The 19,173-nt window shown below is 38.9% G+C and overlaps 1 protein-coding gene across 3 annotated transcripts in view; it reads left to right on the forward strand.

The window, feature by feature from the left end:
• Window positions 1–19,173, forward strand: part of waca (WW domain containing adaptor with coiled-coil a) — a 102,917-nt gene that overhangs the window by 66,176 nt on the left and 17,568 nt on the right. For all 3 annotated transcript variants that reach the window (XM_072253908.1, XM_072253909.1, XM_072253910.1), the window contains 2 exons: window positions 2,152–2,397; window positions 12,259–12,381. In XM_072253908.1, coding sequence (XP_072110009.1) covers window positions 2,152–2,397; window positions 12,259–12,381 — 369 coding nt within the window. The remainder of the gene's footprint in view (window positions 1–2,151; window positions 2,398–12,258; window positions 12,382–19,173) is intronic.

The raw sequence follows: 19,173 nt of genomic DNA on the forward strand, positions 1-19,173 counted from the left end.
CTGTGCATTCAGTAACTAGACACAGTTCCAGTGCAGAAAATTAGCTCTGTCCTTAAATAATGCCATTGGAATCCAGCTAATTTTCACCAAGTCAGCTTCATCAGTGTCATCAAATTTTATTTGTCAATAATATATTTTCAGTACCTGAAGTTTTGTGAGAACCTTTGGTTCCAGCCTCAGCACAGCTTTGGTGTAAATATGAATTGGTTTCTGGATAACATATGTCCATGTTGTGGGATCAAGGAGCCAAATGCAAAAGAGGGGGACATGCATTTGTACCTGTAGAACAAATATGGATATAGTTATTAGAGATTAATGCAGGAGATACTGCCAGATTTTCTCAGATCATTGTGCAATACCTCCCTATCTTCAGTGCTTCATTGGTGACATTTTTTCCAACACAGGGATGAGGCTGGATGCCACTGAACTGCCAGGCAATGAGCATCTCCATGAAGTGAGAAACTAACTACCCACATTTGATATTTGTACAATTCGTGGAACCCTGGCCATCAATATTCTTTCTGGATGTTTGCTGGTGTATAGAAGCTTATCTGACCCAGCCACAATTTCTGTGACCTGATGAACCTTTTGTTTGTTGTGGTAATTAACTCTGCTCTTAACATCCCAAATCTTTTTTTTACAATGTAGAAGACAAAAATACTGTTCATTTGCTTGTAATGAATGCAGTAATACTCATAAAGCTCGGTGTCCTTTGGGATAAAGCAGTCTATTTGATTTACACTATCGTGACACCATCCTGACATTATCTTCATCGCCAGTTCTGCAGTATTTGCAATCAAGAAAATGAACTTCAGCTGTTGACTGTAGCTGCTCTATAATCTTTCTCAAACTTGTGCACACCACCATCAAGGGGTCAAGCACAGTTGGTACACGGAAACACTATAAGTTGACCCTCAAAACAAGCACTTCTTGAATTGTACTGTCTAAAATCCTGGAGCTCCCTACCAAATTTCATTTATGCAGGTGCCTTTCGCAGAAGTCCGCCAGCAGTTTTACAAGGTGGCTCATCACCAACTACTCAAAGTTTATTGGGGTAGGCAGTAAATGTGAGACTTGTCAGCAATTACCACATCCTAGAAAATGGGGTTTTAAATTTGTCTTCAATGAAGGTAGATCAGTAGTGTGAGAAATCTTACCTTGTGTTCCATTATTTAGTGTTCCTAAGTGAGAATGCTCATCATAAAATGTTCCTTAAATAGTCATAGTCAGTCATACTTTATTGATCCCGGGGGAAAAGATGTAGTTTCTGTCCAGACTAGTTCCTCTGTCCTCTGTTGGATAAATCCCTTTTTTGGACCCTATTGTGTTTGCAATTGGCAACTTAGGTTTGCAGAAACTGACAATTTAGAGGATGGCTGTAACTGGCTTTAGTGTAGTTCATGTATCTTATACAAATAATTGAATTAACTTTTTTCCCCTCCTACTAAACAGTTTTGAATTCATCAGTTCTCACTTGGGTGAGTAGGGAAGGCTTTGTATATCCTGGTTTTATTTTCTAATTTTCATCACAGCAAAAGAAAAGCTTAATTGGAAAAGGATTAAATAATTGCAGTGTTACCATTAGTTATATTCAATTGATTCTTTTATTTTAGATGTTGGTAAGAAACTGTTTTTGCTTTTTTCTACTTAGCTTCAGTGTATCATTGTTGGTATATAATATTTGTCTCTCTGGGATTTCTATAAAAAGAATAATTCTAACTTTGAACTGTTTTAAGTAATACTTTTATATGTTATTGATTCCACTTTGCTGCACAAGTCTGTTGAGTTGTACTGAGCCTGAGCCTGATTCAGCTTAGAATGAGCATGTTTAACTCGATCCAAAAAGAACGTGGAATTAAAAGGACAATGTAATGCTGGTCAATTAGAGCTTTATTTAATTTCTTCAGAGAAATTTCATTGCATGTATCATACTTACTGACATACTTTTGTTGTATCCCATTGTAAGTTGAAAATCTCTCCAATCTATAACCCTCCATTAAATTTGGAGGATTTTCCTGGGAGCCTGAGAGTTATGATTACTTTGTAAACTATTAAAATATTTGAGAATAATGTCTTTGCTCTCATGTTTTTCTTTAACTTCTGTTTGTGATGCCATATTTTGACGATTTTCCCTTTCCCCTTCGTCATCAGAAACAACCTCAGTGGAGAAGCCAGCGTCTCATTCATGTGCTACTCCTTCATCGTCATCCTCCGGAATGACTCCAGCTTCTCAAACACCATCGGCCACTACATCTACTGTTCCTGTTTCGCCTGTTCCTCAGTCACCTCTTCCACCTTTGCTTCAGGATCCAAATCTTTTGCGGCAACTACTTCCTGCTTTACAGGCCACCTTGCAGCTTAACAATGCTAATGTGGATATGTCAAAAATAAATGAAGGTAAGCGTGAATGAATGAATGGCTTTTAAAACTTTAAGTAAGGTTCAAAGTTTAAGGATGCTTTACACAGATGGAACATTTTAAGTTGGCAGACCTATTTTAGTTCTAAAAGTTCCTGATAAACAAAATGATAATTTTTTTATTTGGATTGATTTCATCCCTCCACAATCCAATTCTGTGGGCAGACTTGCAGGTTTGACATTTGCTCATCAATATGTAGCTGCCTTCTCATCCTTATTTTCAAATCATTCCATGCACTAGCTTCTTCGATCTTCTTGAGATATTTGCTGATTCTCCAATGCTAATCTTTTTGGTTATCCCCTGACTTAATTGATCCTTGTACCAACTGTTCCTAGTCCTCTTAATCTCTTTGCTTTCCTCCTTTGAGGTGTTTCTTAAAACTGTGTCAAAGTTTTATTTTAATTATCTGCCCTGTCCCTGTCTGTCTCGCTCTTTCACTCACACATGGTATTAAATTCTGTTTGAAACAATTGTGATTGCAAAAGAGATCAAGCATAACAATGATAAGTAGTTTACTTCGGTGGAGAGGCTGAGGAAGTTCTTGCTTTTCTTCGAACAGTGTTAAGTGATTTGACAGACATATTCAAAATCATTATGGACTTTGATTGGATAAATGAAAAGAGAGAGCTTGTAAGGTAGACTGATGGGTAACCAGAGTGCACAAATATAAGGTGAAAGACTAAAGTACTGGGGGGGGGGGTGTGGGTGGAGGGAAATGAGGAAGGATATATTTTCTGGCAACTATGAACACAGATCTTACACCAGCATATAATATGGTGCTGAAGAAAAATAAAGATTAGGGTATTTGGGAAGATCAAGAAAATGGATTAACTGGATAGTCATACTGAAGGTACTCGGGTACAGTAGTTGGTGACTTTGTTCTGTACCAAAGCATATATCTTATTTTACATTACATACTTGTATCTGGAATTATCAAATTACAAATTAAATCATCCATCAATCTCGTGAGATAAGTTGCAAAGTGCAATTATACGTTCACATTTTCTTCAATTGCAAGCAAATTTAGTTATTGTATTAACAGGAATACAGCGTACATGCACAATTAGAACTACGCAAGCTCAGAAGCTTGAGCAGTGGTGTAGAATGCGATGGACTATTTTAATAAATACACAAATTTAATTTGATGTGTGATGTCAATATATGTGCTTTCCATAATGAATTTGCTCAAATGTGCAGCTGTGCATTTGATCTGTTAATACTGCCAGTTGTGTTGTTCTTAAAGAATTATGGCACTAAGTATTTCCACTTGCATACAAGAGTAGCAAATTGCAAGTTTTCATTTGGTTTTAATGAGGGGCGGCAGGACCTGAAACTACTTTAATCTTTCATTCTTTATTGGTATTATCTAACCTTCTGAACTGTATGCATACTTGCATGCCTTCTGTACTGAGCACTTACTGAGTAATATAATTATTAAACAAACTCAAATATTTAATTACAGACCTCCCCAGGTTAAGAATGCCTGATTTACAAATACCTTTACAAATGAATGAGCTTCCATAATATTATTAAATTCAAAAATCAGGTGGATGTACCTAAATACAAATCCCCACAATATCCTATGAACAGCAGAACCTGTTTCCTCTCCGTTTCTAATAATTTTTAACAGTTTTGCATCTTTGCGATGTTACTCATTTCAGTACTGTGGAGAAATGGTTATTATATCGGGTGATATTTGTGTGTTTTTTTAATTATGGATAATAATGGATGTGTGTAAAACTGGAATCCATTCATTGCCCAGGTGCCTGTATCTTTAAAAAGGTGAAAAATTTTCAAAATTCAATACACTCTTGTATGAGAGAAATGAGGGAGGAGGTGCAGGAGCTTGAAGATGTGCTCTCAATGTTTTAGGAACAGTTGTATGCTATCAAGTTTCTGAATGGTTCATGACTACTTCTTCGCAATTTATCTTTTGCACTATTTATTATTTTTACTGCAACTTACAGTAAAACATTTAGAACTGAACACGGAAAAACAACTGATTTAAGATTGGGGAAGTAGTACAACAAGGCTGCATACTGTCACCCTACTTACCTAATCTATATGCTGAACACATCATGAGGAGTGCTGCTCAAGAGGACTCAAATGTTGGAATCAAAATTGCCGGATGAAATATTAACAACCTCAGATATGCAGATGATACTAATTTAATGGCTAAAAGTGAGGAGGAACTGAGGAAGCTAGTCGAAGTGGAGGAAGAAAGTGCAAAAGCTGGCTTGTTGCTCAATATTAAGAAAACCAAGATTATGTCAACCAGCCCTATTAACTCCATGGTAATAAATGGAAAGGAAGTGGAAGCAGTGACAGATTTTGTCTTCCTCGGTTCAAAGATTTCTGTAGATGGTAACTGCAGCCACGAAATTAAACGGCGCTTGCTTCTGGGGAGAGCAACAATGACAAATTTAGATAAAATACTGAAGAGCAGAGACATAACATTGTCTACAAAGATCCATATAGTCAAGTCTATGGTACTTCCAGTTGTGATGTATGGCACTGAGAGCTGGACTATTAGCAAGGCTGAGTACAAAAAAATTGACACCTTTGGACTTGGATGCTGGAGGAAGGTGTTCAGAGTTCACTGGACAGCAAGAAGATCCAGCAAGTCAATACTTGGAGAAATACAGCCAGACTGCCCACTTGGAGGCTTGATTATGAGACAAAAGCTCAAATATTTTGGCCACATCATAAGACAGGATTCCTTGGAGAAGACTCTCTTGTTAGGTGAAACAGAAGGTAAAAGAAGGCGAGGGCGACAGAGGCTACAGTGGATAGATAATATTACTCAGGCAATGCGTTTGACCTTGGGGGAGCTTAGAGAGGCAGTTTCCAACAAGGAGGCGTGTTGTGCAGGAGTCCATGAGGCCACGAAGAGTCGGACTAGACTTAGCGACTGAACAACAACAAACTTGCAGTATTTTTTCTTATAATGCACTGCTGCCAGAAGACAAGTTTCACCACATATGTGAGTGATAATAAACCAGATTCAGATCCTGATATCCCTCTCAATGAGTTTGGACATCATGCCCTTGTGGCCATTTTCAACTCCAGCACTGTCAGCTTGAATGCTCTCTTGATTATCCTTTCAGAAGACCATTTTATTGTTTATTCTTGGAAAGGAATAAACGGTCAGAGTTTTGGGCTGAGACCCTTCAGGACAGCCCAAAACATCAACTATTTATTCCTTTCCATAGATGCTGCCTGGCCTTCTGAGTTCCTCCAGCATTTTGTGTCTGTTGCCTTGGATTTTCAGCATCTGTAGATTTTGTGTTTGTGTTATTGCTTTTCCTCTCCTGTTTTGAAATGGAAGCCTGCTTGTTTTCTTGTGGCTTACTTTAATCACTTCTTAACATCCCTGTAACCAATCCCATTTCTTCACATACAGCCCAGCTCACTTTGTCTTAAAATGAAATGAAATGCTTCAGTTGCTGGAATTGGAATTCACTGCTCATGCCAGAATTTTTCGGTCATTCTTCCATAAACAGTTGCTTTCTCTTGGCTTTGACAATGCAAAAAGTGCTGAGTACTATTTATATAACCTCCAACTATAATCTATTGATAAATGAAACATGAACTATTCAATGCCCTGCTTGTATACTACTTCCGAATCTCACATGGTACCTCTCCCTTTGCTATTTGTGTTGTTCAGTAATGTTCCACAAATATAGAATAAGCAGGAATTCTTTTTCTTTGAAAATTAATAATAACAAACCTGCTATCAATTTTCACTTGATCTTCATGCTGGTAGTTTTCCACTAATTTATTTTGCGTGCGGAGCACCAGGATGTTCTACAGGCATTAACCTTGCAAGCACAATTCTTAGATCTGGTGACCAGTGCACCAAAGGCAGGACAAATCCAATCTGTAGATTTGCTACCCAATGTTATAAGAGTAATTGAGAATATTGTTAATTATACCACTCGCTCATCAGTTAATTTTTTTGCTCTTGCTCAGTTTGGCCTTCATTGGGACCATTAGACAAAAGAGCTTCAGGGCAGATTCTTTACCAGACCAGTCACAAATACTTGCGCTACAAAAGCAGGTCAGATGTTGAGCATCCTGTTGCATGTAGTTCTCCTCTTTTATCCTGAAGGCCTATTTCCATCTACAAGGTGTAGGTCAGGACTCTGTTGGTGCATTCTTCACAGGACTGGAGAAATGCAGTTTTAACAGTGTCCAAAAGCCCAACAATAATTAGGTCAATGCAGTTGAAATGGCTACCTTTCTGTGTATTTCCCTAAACCCACATTCACTCACTCAACTACTGGAATACCTTCACTGACTTACAGCAACTCATTGGGGCTTCTTTGGGGAAAAAAAAAGCTTGCTAAAGGGCCAAGGTCAACAGGTGTATATGAACACAACCTACAGATACACCTCCAATTTCAAAGAGGGAGAGAGCATGCAACTAAATGAATAAAGGGGAGATGTCACATACGCAGGTGATAAGAGAAACTAATCATATGGACAGTCACTCAATACATGTTCCCATCAGTGGCCTGCACTCTCTATGGCAGTCAGTGTTCAGATCAGACACCCAAATATCAGTGGTAAGCAGCCATATGTTGGATCCTTTCACTGATACACAGCTTCTATACACTGAGCCAATGGGCAATTGAATGCTGAGGGAATACGACTGTACAACAACCATTTGCACCAGGCTTCTGCCTCAGTAATCTTCAGCAAGAAAAAACATGGATTGGTAAGACTTGTCGGACACTGTAGCATGCAGCCCCAATGATGTCTGTTTTAAATTCAAGTAAACTTGAGTAAAACTCAAGTAAACTTCATAAAACTCAAGTAATCTGGCATACTTGAGATTCTGGTGATGCCAGATAGATTTTCTGGGTTATAGGATGTTATTCAAACTAATACTCCCAACACATTTTTACTTCACATTATAGCATGTAAACAAGCTGTTTAACAATAATCTACTAAGTTTAAAGTAGACATGTGAGATAAGACCATAAGGCATGGGAGCAAAATTAGGCCAATCAGGCCATCAAATCTGCTCGGCCATTCCATGATGGCTGATTTATTATCCTTCTCAACCCTACTCACTTGCCTTCTCACCTTTTGATGTCATGACTAATTGAGAACCTGTGAACCTCTGCTTTAAATGTACCCAATGACTTGGCCACCACAGCTGTTTGTGGCAATGAACTCCACAAATTCATTACCCTCTGGCTAAAGAAACTCCTCCTTTCTTTGTTTTAATTGGATATCCCTTTATTTTGAGGCTGTGCCCTCTGGTCTCCCACTATAGGAAACATCCTCTCCATATGCAGTCTCTCTAGGCCTTTCCATATTCAGTAGGTCAATGTGAGATCCTCCCTCATTCTTCTAGACTTCAGTAAGTACAGATCCAGAGCCATCAAATGCTTCACGTTCGTTAACCCTTTCATTCCCGTAATCATTCTCTTGAAACCCCAATGCCAGCACAACTTTTCTTAGATAACAAGCCCAAAACAGCTCACGGCACACCAGGTGTGGACTGACCAATGCTTTATAAAGCTTCAGCATTACATTCTTGCACTTATTTTCTCATCCTCTTGAACTGAATGTTGACATTGCATTTGCCTTCCATACCACAGACTCAACCTTTAGGGAATCCTGCACTGCGCCTCCAATTTTTGAATTTTCTCCCCATTTAGAAAATAGGCTGTGTCTTTATTCTTTTACCAAAGTGCATGATCACTTCCATATACTATATTCCATCTGCCATTTCTTTGTAGAAGGATTTGAATAGATTAGGAGAATGTGCAGACTCCCTGATTCCTGAACACTATCTGCCCCTGTACCTATTTTCATATCATCCACAAACTTGCCCACGTAGCCATGAATTCTGTCATCCAAATAATTGACATATAACATGAAAAGAAGCTGTCCCATCAGTAGCCCCTGCGGAACAGCACGAGTCACCAGCAGCTAATCAGAATAAGGCCCCTTTATTCCAACTCTTCACTTCATAGAAACATAGAAAATAGGTGTAGGAGTAGGTCATTCGGCCCTTCGAGCCTGCACCGCCATTCAGTATGATCATGGCTGATCATCCAACTCAGAACCCGGTACCTGCCTTCTCTCCATACCCCCTGACCCCTTTAGCCACAAGGGCCATATCTAATTCCCTCTTAAATATAGCCAATGAACTGGCCTCAACTGTTTCCTGTGGCAGAGAATTCCACAGATTCACCACTCTCTGTGTGAAGAAGTTTTTCCTAATCTCGGTCCTAAAAGGCTTCCCCTTTATCCTCAAACTGTGACCCCTCGTTCTGGACTTCCCCAACATCGGGAACAAACTTCCTGCATCTAGCCCGTCCAATCCCTTTAGGATTTTGTATGTTTCAATAAGATCCCCCCTCAATCTTCTAAATTCCAGAGAGTATAAGTCTAGCTGATCCAGTCTTTCATCATATCAAAGTCCTGCCATCCCAGGAATCAATCTGGTGAACCTTCTTTGTACTCCCTCTATGGCAGGAATGTCTTTCCTCAGATTAGGGGACCAAAACTGCACACAATACTCCAGGTGTGGTCTCACCAAGGCCTTGTACAACTGCAGTAGTACCTCCCTGCTCCTATACTCGAATCCTCTCGCTATGAATGTCAGCATACCATTCGCCTTTTTCACCGCCTGCTGTACCTGCATGCCCACTTTCAATGACTGGTGTATAATGACACCCAGGTCTCGTTGCACCTCCCCTTTTCCTAATCGGCCACCATTCAGATAATAATCTGTTTTCCTGTTTTTGCCACCAAGGTGGATAACTTCACATTTATCCACATTAAATTGCATCTGCCATGAATTTGCCCACTCACCTAACCTATCCAAGTCACCCTGCATCCTCTTAGCATCCTCCTCACAGCTAACGCTGCCACCCAGCTTTGTGTCATCCGCAAACTTGGAGATGCTGCATTTAATTCCCTCATCTAAGTCATTAATATATATTGTAAACAACTAGGGTCCCAGCACTGAGCCTTCCTGCCATTCAACCAACCTGCTATCCATACTAGTATCTTTCCTGTAATACCATGGGCTCTTGTTAAGTAGCTTCATGTCCAGTACCTTGTCAAAGGCCTCCTTAAATCAAAGTAAACCACTTCCACTGACTTTCCTTTGTCTGTCCTGCCTGTTATTTTCTCAATGAATGCCAACAAAATTTGTCAGGTAATATTTCCCCTTAAGGATGACTTTGGCCTATTTTATCAAGTGCCTCAAGCACTCCTAAACCTCACCCTTAATAATGGACTCTCAAATCTTCCCAACCATTGAAGTCAAGGCTAGCTAACCTTTCCATTTTCTGCCTCCTTCCCTTCTTAAATAGTGGAGTGACAATTGCAATTGTTCAGTCTTCTGGAAACATTCCAGAATCTAGTGATACTTACGAGTTCCTCTGCAATCTCTTCAGGTACCTCTTTCAGAACCCTGGAGTGTAATCCATCTGGTCCAGTTGACTTATTTACCTTCAGACCTTGCAGCTTCCCAAGCACCTTCTCCTTAGTAATTGCAACTTAACATGCCCCATCATTGAAATGTTCCCACAACCTATGGACTCATTTTCAAGGACTCCACCTCGTGTTCTTTATATTTATTGCTTATTTATTTATTAATTATTATTTCTTTCTTTTTGTATTTACACAATTTGTCTTTTGTACACTGGTTGGATGCTGAAGCTGGTGCGGTCTTTCATTGATTCTGTTGTGGTTATTATTGAGTATGCCCATAAGAAAATGATTCACGGGGCCGTATATGGTGCGAAATATGTACTTTGATAATAAGTTTACTGTGAACTTTTAAAGTTTGAACTTCCTGCCCCTCCCCCCCCAAACACACTTGAATTTCTAGCATACTGCTAGTGTCTTGCACAGTGAAGACTGACGCAACACACAAAAAGCTGGAGGAACTCAGCAAACCAGGCAGCACCTATGGTGGGAAAAAAAGCACAGTCAAACATTTCGGGCTGAGACCCTTCAACAGGACAGAAGAAAAAAAAGATGAGCCAGAGTTAGAAGGGAGGAGAAGAAGAAATACAAAGTGAAAAGTGAAACTGGAGTGGGAGGAGTGAAGTAAATAGCTGGGAAGTTGATTGATGAAAATGATACAAGACTGGAGAAGATGGAATCTAATAGGTGAGGACAGAAGGCCATGGAAGAAAGAAAAAGGGGGTGGAGCATCAGAGGGAGGTGAGGGACAGGCAAGGAGATAGGTGAGAGAGGGGAAAAAAGGATGTGGAACAGAGAAGGGGGGCAGCCATTACTGGAAGTTTGGCCTCCAGCATTTTGTGTGTGTTGTGTGGATTTCCAGCATCTGCAGATTTTCTTTTGTTTGTTACTTATTAAGATTGTCTGTTTCTTTGTTCCCCTATTACTACTACTTCAGCATCATTTTCCGGTGGCCCTATGTTCACTCTCACCTCTCTTTTACTCTTTATCTGAAAAAACCTTTGGTATCCTCTTTGTATTATTCGCTAGTTTACTTTCATAATTCCTCTTCTCTCTTTTTGACTTTTTTCGTGGCCTTCTATTGTTTTTTAAAGTCTTCCCAATCCTCTAACTTCCCACTAATGTTTGCTATATTACATGCCCTTGCTTTTGCATTTATGCTGCCTTTGACTTCCCTTGTCAGCCACAGTTGCATCACTCTGCTTTTAGAACACTTCTTCATCTTTGGGTGGGGACACTGGCAGGGATGGCGGCAGAACAGCAGTGGCTGGAGATTCTGGGGCTAATTCGGAAGTCATAGGATAGTTGTATCTCAATCAACTTTGGCCAGGTTTTCTCTCGTGTCTCTATAATTCCCTTTACTCTACAGTAATACTGATACTTCTCCTGTTGTAATTTGTACTCCATATCCTGGCTACTGTTCGAAGGCCTGTATATGACTCCAATCAGGTCTTCTTATCCTTGCAGTTTCTTAACTCTACCCAGAAGGCATTTACATCTTCTGATCCTATGTCACCTCTTTATAAGGATTCGATTTCACCATATTCCTTGTTTGTTTACTTATTTAGAGAGGCAGTGAGGAACAGGCCTTTTAGGCCCACTGAGCCGTGCCACCCTGCAACGCATTGATGTTACCCTAGCCTAATCACAGGGCAATTTACAATGACCAATTAATCTACTAACTGGTATGTCTTTGGACTGTGGAAGGAAACCAGAGCACGGAAGGAAACCCACATACACACATGAAAAGCTTACAAACTTTCTTATAGAGGACATTGGAAATGAACTTTGCCCTGAGCTGTAATAGCATCGCGCTAGCTGCGCCGATACCGTGGCTTCATTGTGTCATTCAAATGAACTAATTACCCATTACATCAGGATGTTTTAAAATAGGATCCTTTTACATTTTGACACTTGCGTACTATCTCAAGGTTTGCAAATTCCAAAGCAAGTATAGTCAACTCCATTAGGTAACTCTTCTTTGGTAAAACATTTTCCAGTTAACAGTTTAGTTACCACCTTTGGTTCTCAAACCACTTTTGAGTATTGTAACAGTTCAATGAACTTGTAAATCCTAAATGAATTTGAATAAAAGTTGTTCCTAAATTTAAGCATATTGAATTACAATTAATTGCTGAATTATTAAGCCATTTGCTGAATTAAAGCCTGTTATTTCCAAAATTGTGACTGCTGCTTAACATGGGTTTTTCAATGAAAGATATGTATTCATTCATTTATATGTATTATATCCTTCATGGATATTAGATTTATGTCTAGTAACTATCATATTTGCATCCTTATTCCTCTTTAAATTACGTTACAATTAGTTTAACTGTAACTGTTGGGTTAACAAGTTTAAGAAAGCATCTTTTTGTCTTGCAGTCCTTACAGCTGCTGTCACACAAGCTTCTTTGCAATCTATGCTTCATAAGCTCCTCACAACTGGACCATCAGCTTTAAGCATAACAACTCTCCTTTCCCAAGCTGCACAGTTGTCTTCTCAGGGTAAGAATTAAACAAATGCTTTATTGCCATTATTCTCTAATTAAATGTACTGCTGCTGTGACTGCTACCAGCCACTGCCAACTTCAAAACTACCACCATTGGAAATTGTGATTTTTCTACATTTTAGTTTATGTTCTCATCAAACTGAATGGTTCCATAATTGGGAAAGGGGTCAAATTACTGATGTAATTAGGAAAGTTAATTTTCACATCAACTATGCAATAGCTAAATGAATCTCCAGATTATGTATTTTACTTCTGTTTTCCTCTGTAAAATTCAGACTAAAGAACTAAACCATACTTGGGTCGTTACAATGAAATCAAGGTATTCATTACCTTCCTTTAAGATAAATTAGTATACAATGGAGTGATTCCTTTGCAGATGCCTTCACTTTGTCCACTTAAAAGATGACCCAGAATTAAAGAAATAGAGATTGTTGATAGTTCAGGATAGATCATCCTGAAACTGAAATTCTGGATATAATTTTGCACATTGCTGGTAATCTTGCAGTAGAGATTGGAAAATTTAATTTGGTTGCAAAATACTAGTATTTTTCACAGTGATTGGCTAATAGTTGGCGGTTGATCCGGACGATGCATCTTTCTTGTTACCATAGTGGTCTACAAATTACAGTGGGACATAGAAAATGCAAGCCAGAAGGACAATGTTACAATAGTCATGGGGGATTTCAATATGCAGGTAGATCAGGAAAATCAAGTTGGTGCTGGATCCCAAGAGGGGGAATTTCTAGAATGCTTATGAAATGGGTTTTTAGAGCAGCTCGTTAATGAGCCCACCAGGGGATCACCTATTCTAGATTGGGTGTTGTCTTATGAACCAGAATTGATTAGAGAGCTTAAGGTACAGGAACCCTTGGGGAAGGGAGTGATCATAATATGATAGGATTCCCCCTGCAATTTGAAAAGAAGAATGTAAAGTTGGATATATCAGTATTACAGTTGAATGAAGGGAATTACAGAGGCATAAGAGAGGAGCTGGTCAAAAATTTTTTGAAAAGTACACTGGCAGGGATCACAGCATAGCAGCAATGGCTAAAATTTCTGGGAAGACACAGGATATATATATTCCAAAGAGGAAAAACTATTCTAAAGGCAGGATAACACAACCTTGGCTAACAAGAGCCAAAAAGAGGGCATAAAATAGAGCAAAATTCAGTGGGAAGTTAGAGTATTGGGAAGCTTTTAAAAACCAACAGAAGGTGCCTATAAAGACATAAAGAATGAAAAGATGCGTTAAGAAGATAAGCTAGCCAATAATGTTAAAGGGGATACTAAACGTTTCTTCAGATACACAAAGTGTAAATAAGACACGAGAGTAGATATCGGACCACTGGAAAATGATGCTGGAGAGATAGTAGTGGGGGACAAGGAAATGGCAGACGAACTGATTAACTATTTTGCATCATTCTTCACTGTGGAAGATACTAGCAGTATGCTGGAAGTTCAAGAGTGTCAGGAAGCAGAAGTGTGTGAAGTTGCCGTTATTCTTGGGAAATTGAAAGGTCTGAAGGTAGATTATTCATCTGGACCAGATGGTAAATACCCCAATGTTCTGAAAGAAGTGACTGAAGAGATTGTAGAGGCACTAGTAATGATCTTTCAAGAATTAATTGATTCTGGCATGGTTCCGGAGCCCTGGAAAATTACAAATATCACTTCACCCTTCAAAAAGGGAGTGAGGCAGAAGAAAGGAAATCATAGGCCAGTTAGGCTGACCTTAGTGGTTGGAAAGGTGTTGAGGTTTGATTGTTAAGGATGTGGTTTTGGGGTACTTGGAGAAACATGATAAAATGGGCCAAAGTCAGCATAGTTGCCTTAATGGAAAACCTTTCCTGAAAAATCTGTTGGAATTCTTTGAAGAATTAACAAGCAGGATAGGTAAAGGAAAATTGGTGGGTGTTGTGTTCTGTTTTTGGATTTTCTGAAGACCTTTGAAAAGATGCCACGCATGGGACTGCTTAACAAACTACATGCCCATGGTATTACAGGAAAGATACTAGCATGGGCAAAGCATTGGTTGATTGATGGGAGACAAAGAGTGGGATTAAAGGGAGCCTTTTCTGGTCGGCTGCCAGTGAGTAGTGGTGTTCCACAGAAGTCTGTGTTGGAACTGCTTCTTTTTACTTTATATGTCAGTGACTTGGATGACGGAATTGATGGCTTTGTGGCCAAGTTTGCAGATAATGTGAAGTCAGGTGGAGAGGCAGGTAGTTTGGAGGAAGTTGAGAGGCTACAAAAAGACAGATTAGGAGAATGGGCAAAGAAGTGGCAGATGGAATACAGTGTTGTGAACTGTATGGTCATGCATCTTGGTCGAAGTAAAAGGTAGAGTATTTTATAAAAGGAGAGAAATTCAAAAATCTCAGGTGCAAACGGACTTGGAAGTCCTTGTGCAGGTTTCCTAAAGGTTAATTTGATGATTGAGTTGATGGTGAAGAAGGCAAATGTCATGTTGGCATTCGTTTCAAGAGGACTAAAGCAAAGATGTAATGTTGAGGTTTTATAAAGCAGTGGTGAAGCCTCACTTGAGTATTGTCACAATCACAAGAAAATCTGCAGATGCTGGAAATCCAAAGCAACACACAAAAAATGCTGGAGAAACTCAGCAGGCCAGGCACTACTTATGGAAAAGAGTAAACAGTCGACTTTACAGGCTGAGATCCTTCATCAGGACAGATGAAGTGTTTCGACCCGTAACATCAACTGTTTGCTCTTTTCCATAGATGCTGCCTGGCCTGCTAAGTTCCTTCTTGGAATGTTGTGGGCTCCTTATCTAGGAAAGGATATGCTCACATTGGAGAAGGTTCAAAGGACGTTCATGAAAATGATTCCCCAATTGAAAAGCTTGTCATATGAAGAGTGCTTGGCTCTGGGCCTCTACTCACTGGAATTCAGAAGAATGAGGGGTAACCTCATTGAAACCTATTGAATGTTGAAAGGTCTCGAAAGAGTGGATGTGGAGAGAATGTTTCCTGTGGTAGGTGAGTCTTAAGACCAGACGACACAGCTTCAGAATAGGGGGTGTCCTTTTAGAATGAGATGAGGAGGAATTTTTTTTAGCCAGAGAGCAGTGAATCTGTGAAATTTGTTGCCATAGGTTGCTGTGGAGGCCAAGTCATTGGGTGTATTTAAGGCAGAGGTTGATAGATAATTGATTGGTCAGTTCATGAAGGGACATGGGGTGAAGCCAGGAGATGGTGCTGATGAGGAAAATGGATCAGCCATGCTGAAATGGTCAGGCAGACTTGATGGGCCAAATGGCCTAATTCTGCTCCTATATATTATGGTCTTATAATAAAGGACATTTGGTCCCAATTTTCATGCTTTGGGAATTCTTCCCAATGTGATGTGAGTTTTAAAAACAGTTCAATGTTTGTAACAACTCTAAGCCACTGTCACAAGCTCATTTTCTATGTCTTTTAATGCACTACTCTACATGATGTGATTATTTATCTTCCATGTTGTCTGTTTTTATTACTTCACCTAATGCTTTTTAAAAGTTAAACTGCTCTGTTGTAAAGCTGATTTTGATAAAACTGAGCGAGTTAACTAACTGGTAATGACGGAACAGAGCATAACAGATGCAGTTGATGTTTGAAATATTTATGAATGTGTGTTGACTATTTGATTGGCAAATCTCATTGAAACAAGCTTATAATTGATTCACAGGTATTCTTTATACTCTGATTTTTAAAATTTGCTGACACGCAGTAGTGAATCAAACCTTTTTGATTTGCCTTTGTAACTTGTAAAATGTCCAGTCGATGATCCATTGTTCTGTCTTAATTCTGTTTTTTTATTGCGAGGCTTAGTTTGCTTTGGGTGTAATTTCTGATAGTCTCTTTTTCATCTCGAAACAACTCAGATTTAATTATATATCAATGAACCAGTTCAAATGGTCATATTTACAATGTTATCTAGAATATTTAAATTTCCTTAAAGTATCTTGGATTTTTAAAATTGTAGCTGTTTTATACAACTGGTTTTCAACTAATGGAAAGTGATTTTAAGGAGAAAATAAACAACTATTTGCTAACTATACAGAAGTACTGTCAGTTTCTTTGTGTATATTCAAGAAATTGCCTTTGAATATATTTTTGCTGTTTCTTTGCCCAAAAAGATTTAACCTTTATTTTTGTTTCATTCTGTGATTGGACCAGTTTTCACACTGCTCAAAATTACAGAAGTGCTACTTGTGCAGAATGTATATTATCTTAAATAACTACACTGAACTTTTTTGTGGATTGCATAAACTTTGAGCTGATTGTATAGAGGAGGAAAACACAAATGCAAAGGAATACATTTACCTACTTGATCAGCATCAAATTCGTATCTAGGATTTTCAATATGCATTAAGGTTATTTTCTACATTTCTTGCACATGTTTACTAATAAGACCATAAGAAATAAGTCATTTCGTTCATGGAGTCCGCTATCCTATTTGATCATGGCTAATTTATTTTACTTCTCAACCCCATTCTCTTGCCCTTCTCCCTATAACCTTGACACCCTTACTAATTAGGTGAGAACCTAACAACCTCAGTTCTAAATATACCCAAATGCTTGACCTCATCAGCTGTCCATAGCAATGAATTCCTCAGTTTCACCACCCTCTACCTTAAGAAATTCCTCCTTCTGTTTTCTAAAAGGATGTCCCCTCCGTTCTGAGGCTGTACCCTCTGGTCCTAGACTCTCCCACTATAAGAAATGGCCTCTCCATATCCACTCTCTCTAGGCCTTTCAATATTCAGTAGGTTTGAGTGAGACCTCCTTCATTCTTCTAAAGTCCTGCGAGTACAGTATCCCCATATGTTAACTCTTTAATTCCCAGGATCATTTTCATGAAACTCCTGGGTCCTTTCCAATACCAGCACATCCTTTCTTAGATATGGGCCCCAGAACTCCTCACAATACTGTAAATGGGGTCTTACTAATGTCTTATAAAGCCACAGCATTACATTGTGCTTTTATACTCGAGTCCTCTCGAAATGAATGCTAGCATTGGATTTGCCTACCTTAATACTGACTTAACCTACAAGTTAACTTTTAGGGAATTCTGCATTTAGACTCCTAAGTCACTGTGCACCTTTGATTTATGAGTTTGCTCCCTAAATCCTCCTTGGGCTTCTAGCTGGGTACAAGTATTGACTTTAACCAATGTTTGATGACAAACTCTGCCATCTTCATCAAGGGTAATGCCTGGGCATGTCTAGTCCACGAATATAAATGGATAATTGGACCCAGCTGGAAGCCCGAGAAAGAGTTTATTCGTCATATACGCCAGAAAAGCAACAGATCCTTTTTCAATTTTCTCCCTGTTTAGAAAATAGTGTTTTATTTCTTCTACCACAGTACATTACCATACACTTCCCATGACTGTTTACCACCTAACACGTCTTTGCCCATTCTCCTAATCTGGCCAAGTCCTTCTGTAGTCTTCGCATTTCCTCATCTGTACCTGTCTCTACATCTGCAAACTTAGCCACTAAGCCATCAGTTCCATCATCATCTAAATCATTGACATATGAGGTGAAAATTAGCAGACCCAATACCAACCCCTGCAGGACACCATTAATCATCTGCATCCAACCAGAAAAGCCCCCTTTTATTCCCAGTCTTCACTTTCTACCAGTCAACCAATCTTCTGTATGTGCTAGTATCTTTCCTGTAATGGTTTCTTGTTTAGCAACCTCATTTGTGGCACCTTGTTAAAGGCCTTCTGCTTAATTTTCACTAATTTGTTTAAATGTTTCTAATTTGGTTGTAAATTAAGAATTGTTAAGAATATTGCAAGATTGAAGCATTTGTGTACGCCAGTTTAATTTTAATGAAATAGAGTTCCCTCTGGTGGCAGTATGATGAAACAAGATCCCACAAGTGTACCCATAATGTACCTGTGTACAGGTCCTTTGGTCCACTATGATTTCACTATCCATGATGCCAATCTGAACAAGTCCCTTTTGCCTTAATGTGCTATGTATTCCACTGTACCAAGCCTGACCATATGTCTGCATCACCTGAACAACTTTAAAATTCGATAGTCCTCGTCCCTTTCCTACTCCATTATTTGACCCTTTTCATTATTTGAATTAAATTTTGTGAAAGCTAGGATATGTTCACATGAATTTATGGCACAAATGGTAGCTCTGACTTCGTGTCTTCTACTATAGCAATCTTCTTAAGTAAACAGGCATTTTTTTTGCAAATATCAATTGGCTTGCTTGAAGCATGAAAGGATCAGAAATTATTTATCTTTACTTTATAAACGGACATTTTATGGATACTCTAAAATTTCATGCTAAATAATTGAGAAGTTATACCAAGGTGTCTTTTTTTCCTAAACTATATGACTTTTCAGCTTTTCAATCTGCTGCGTAAGTTCCTACAGGTGAGAACAGGAAAGGCATTTCTCAGGTTGTAGTCAGCAGATGGCAGAGTTTAGACAAATTTTCCCCTCTGCCTCTTTTCTCTCCTTTCTGTGGGGGAAAGAATTGCTATTCATGAAAATATCAGGGCCAGTTATTCTAAATAAATAAATTGCTTGGAGAACGGCACCTCTTATTTTTCTTTAACTTTTTTTGGATTTTTTTTGTAATGAAGTTTGTTGATTGTATTGAATCTCAAACTGTCTAAACAGATAAATACAAGGGGGCTAATTTTAATAACATCTGTTCATCTTCTATATGAGTAGTATCTGGGAAAAAACTGCAAAGGCAGCCACTCAGAATTTATAGTGAGTGAAGAGGTTGTATAACAATTTTTCTATGGCAGTG

Source organism: Mobula birostris, chromosome 3 (genome assembly GCF_030028105.1).
Source record: "Mobula birostris isolate sMobBir1 chromosome 3, sMobBir1.hap1, whole genome shotgun sequence".
NCBI lineage: Eukaryota > Metazoa > Chordata > Chondrichthyes > Myliobatiformes > Myliobatidae > Mobula > Mobula birostris.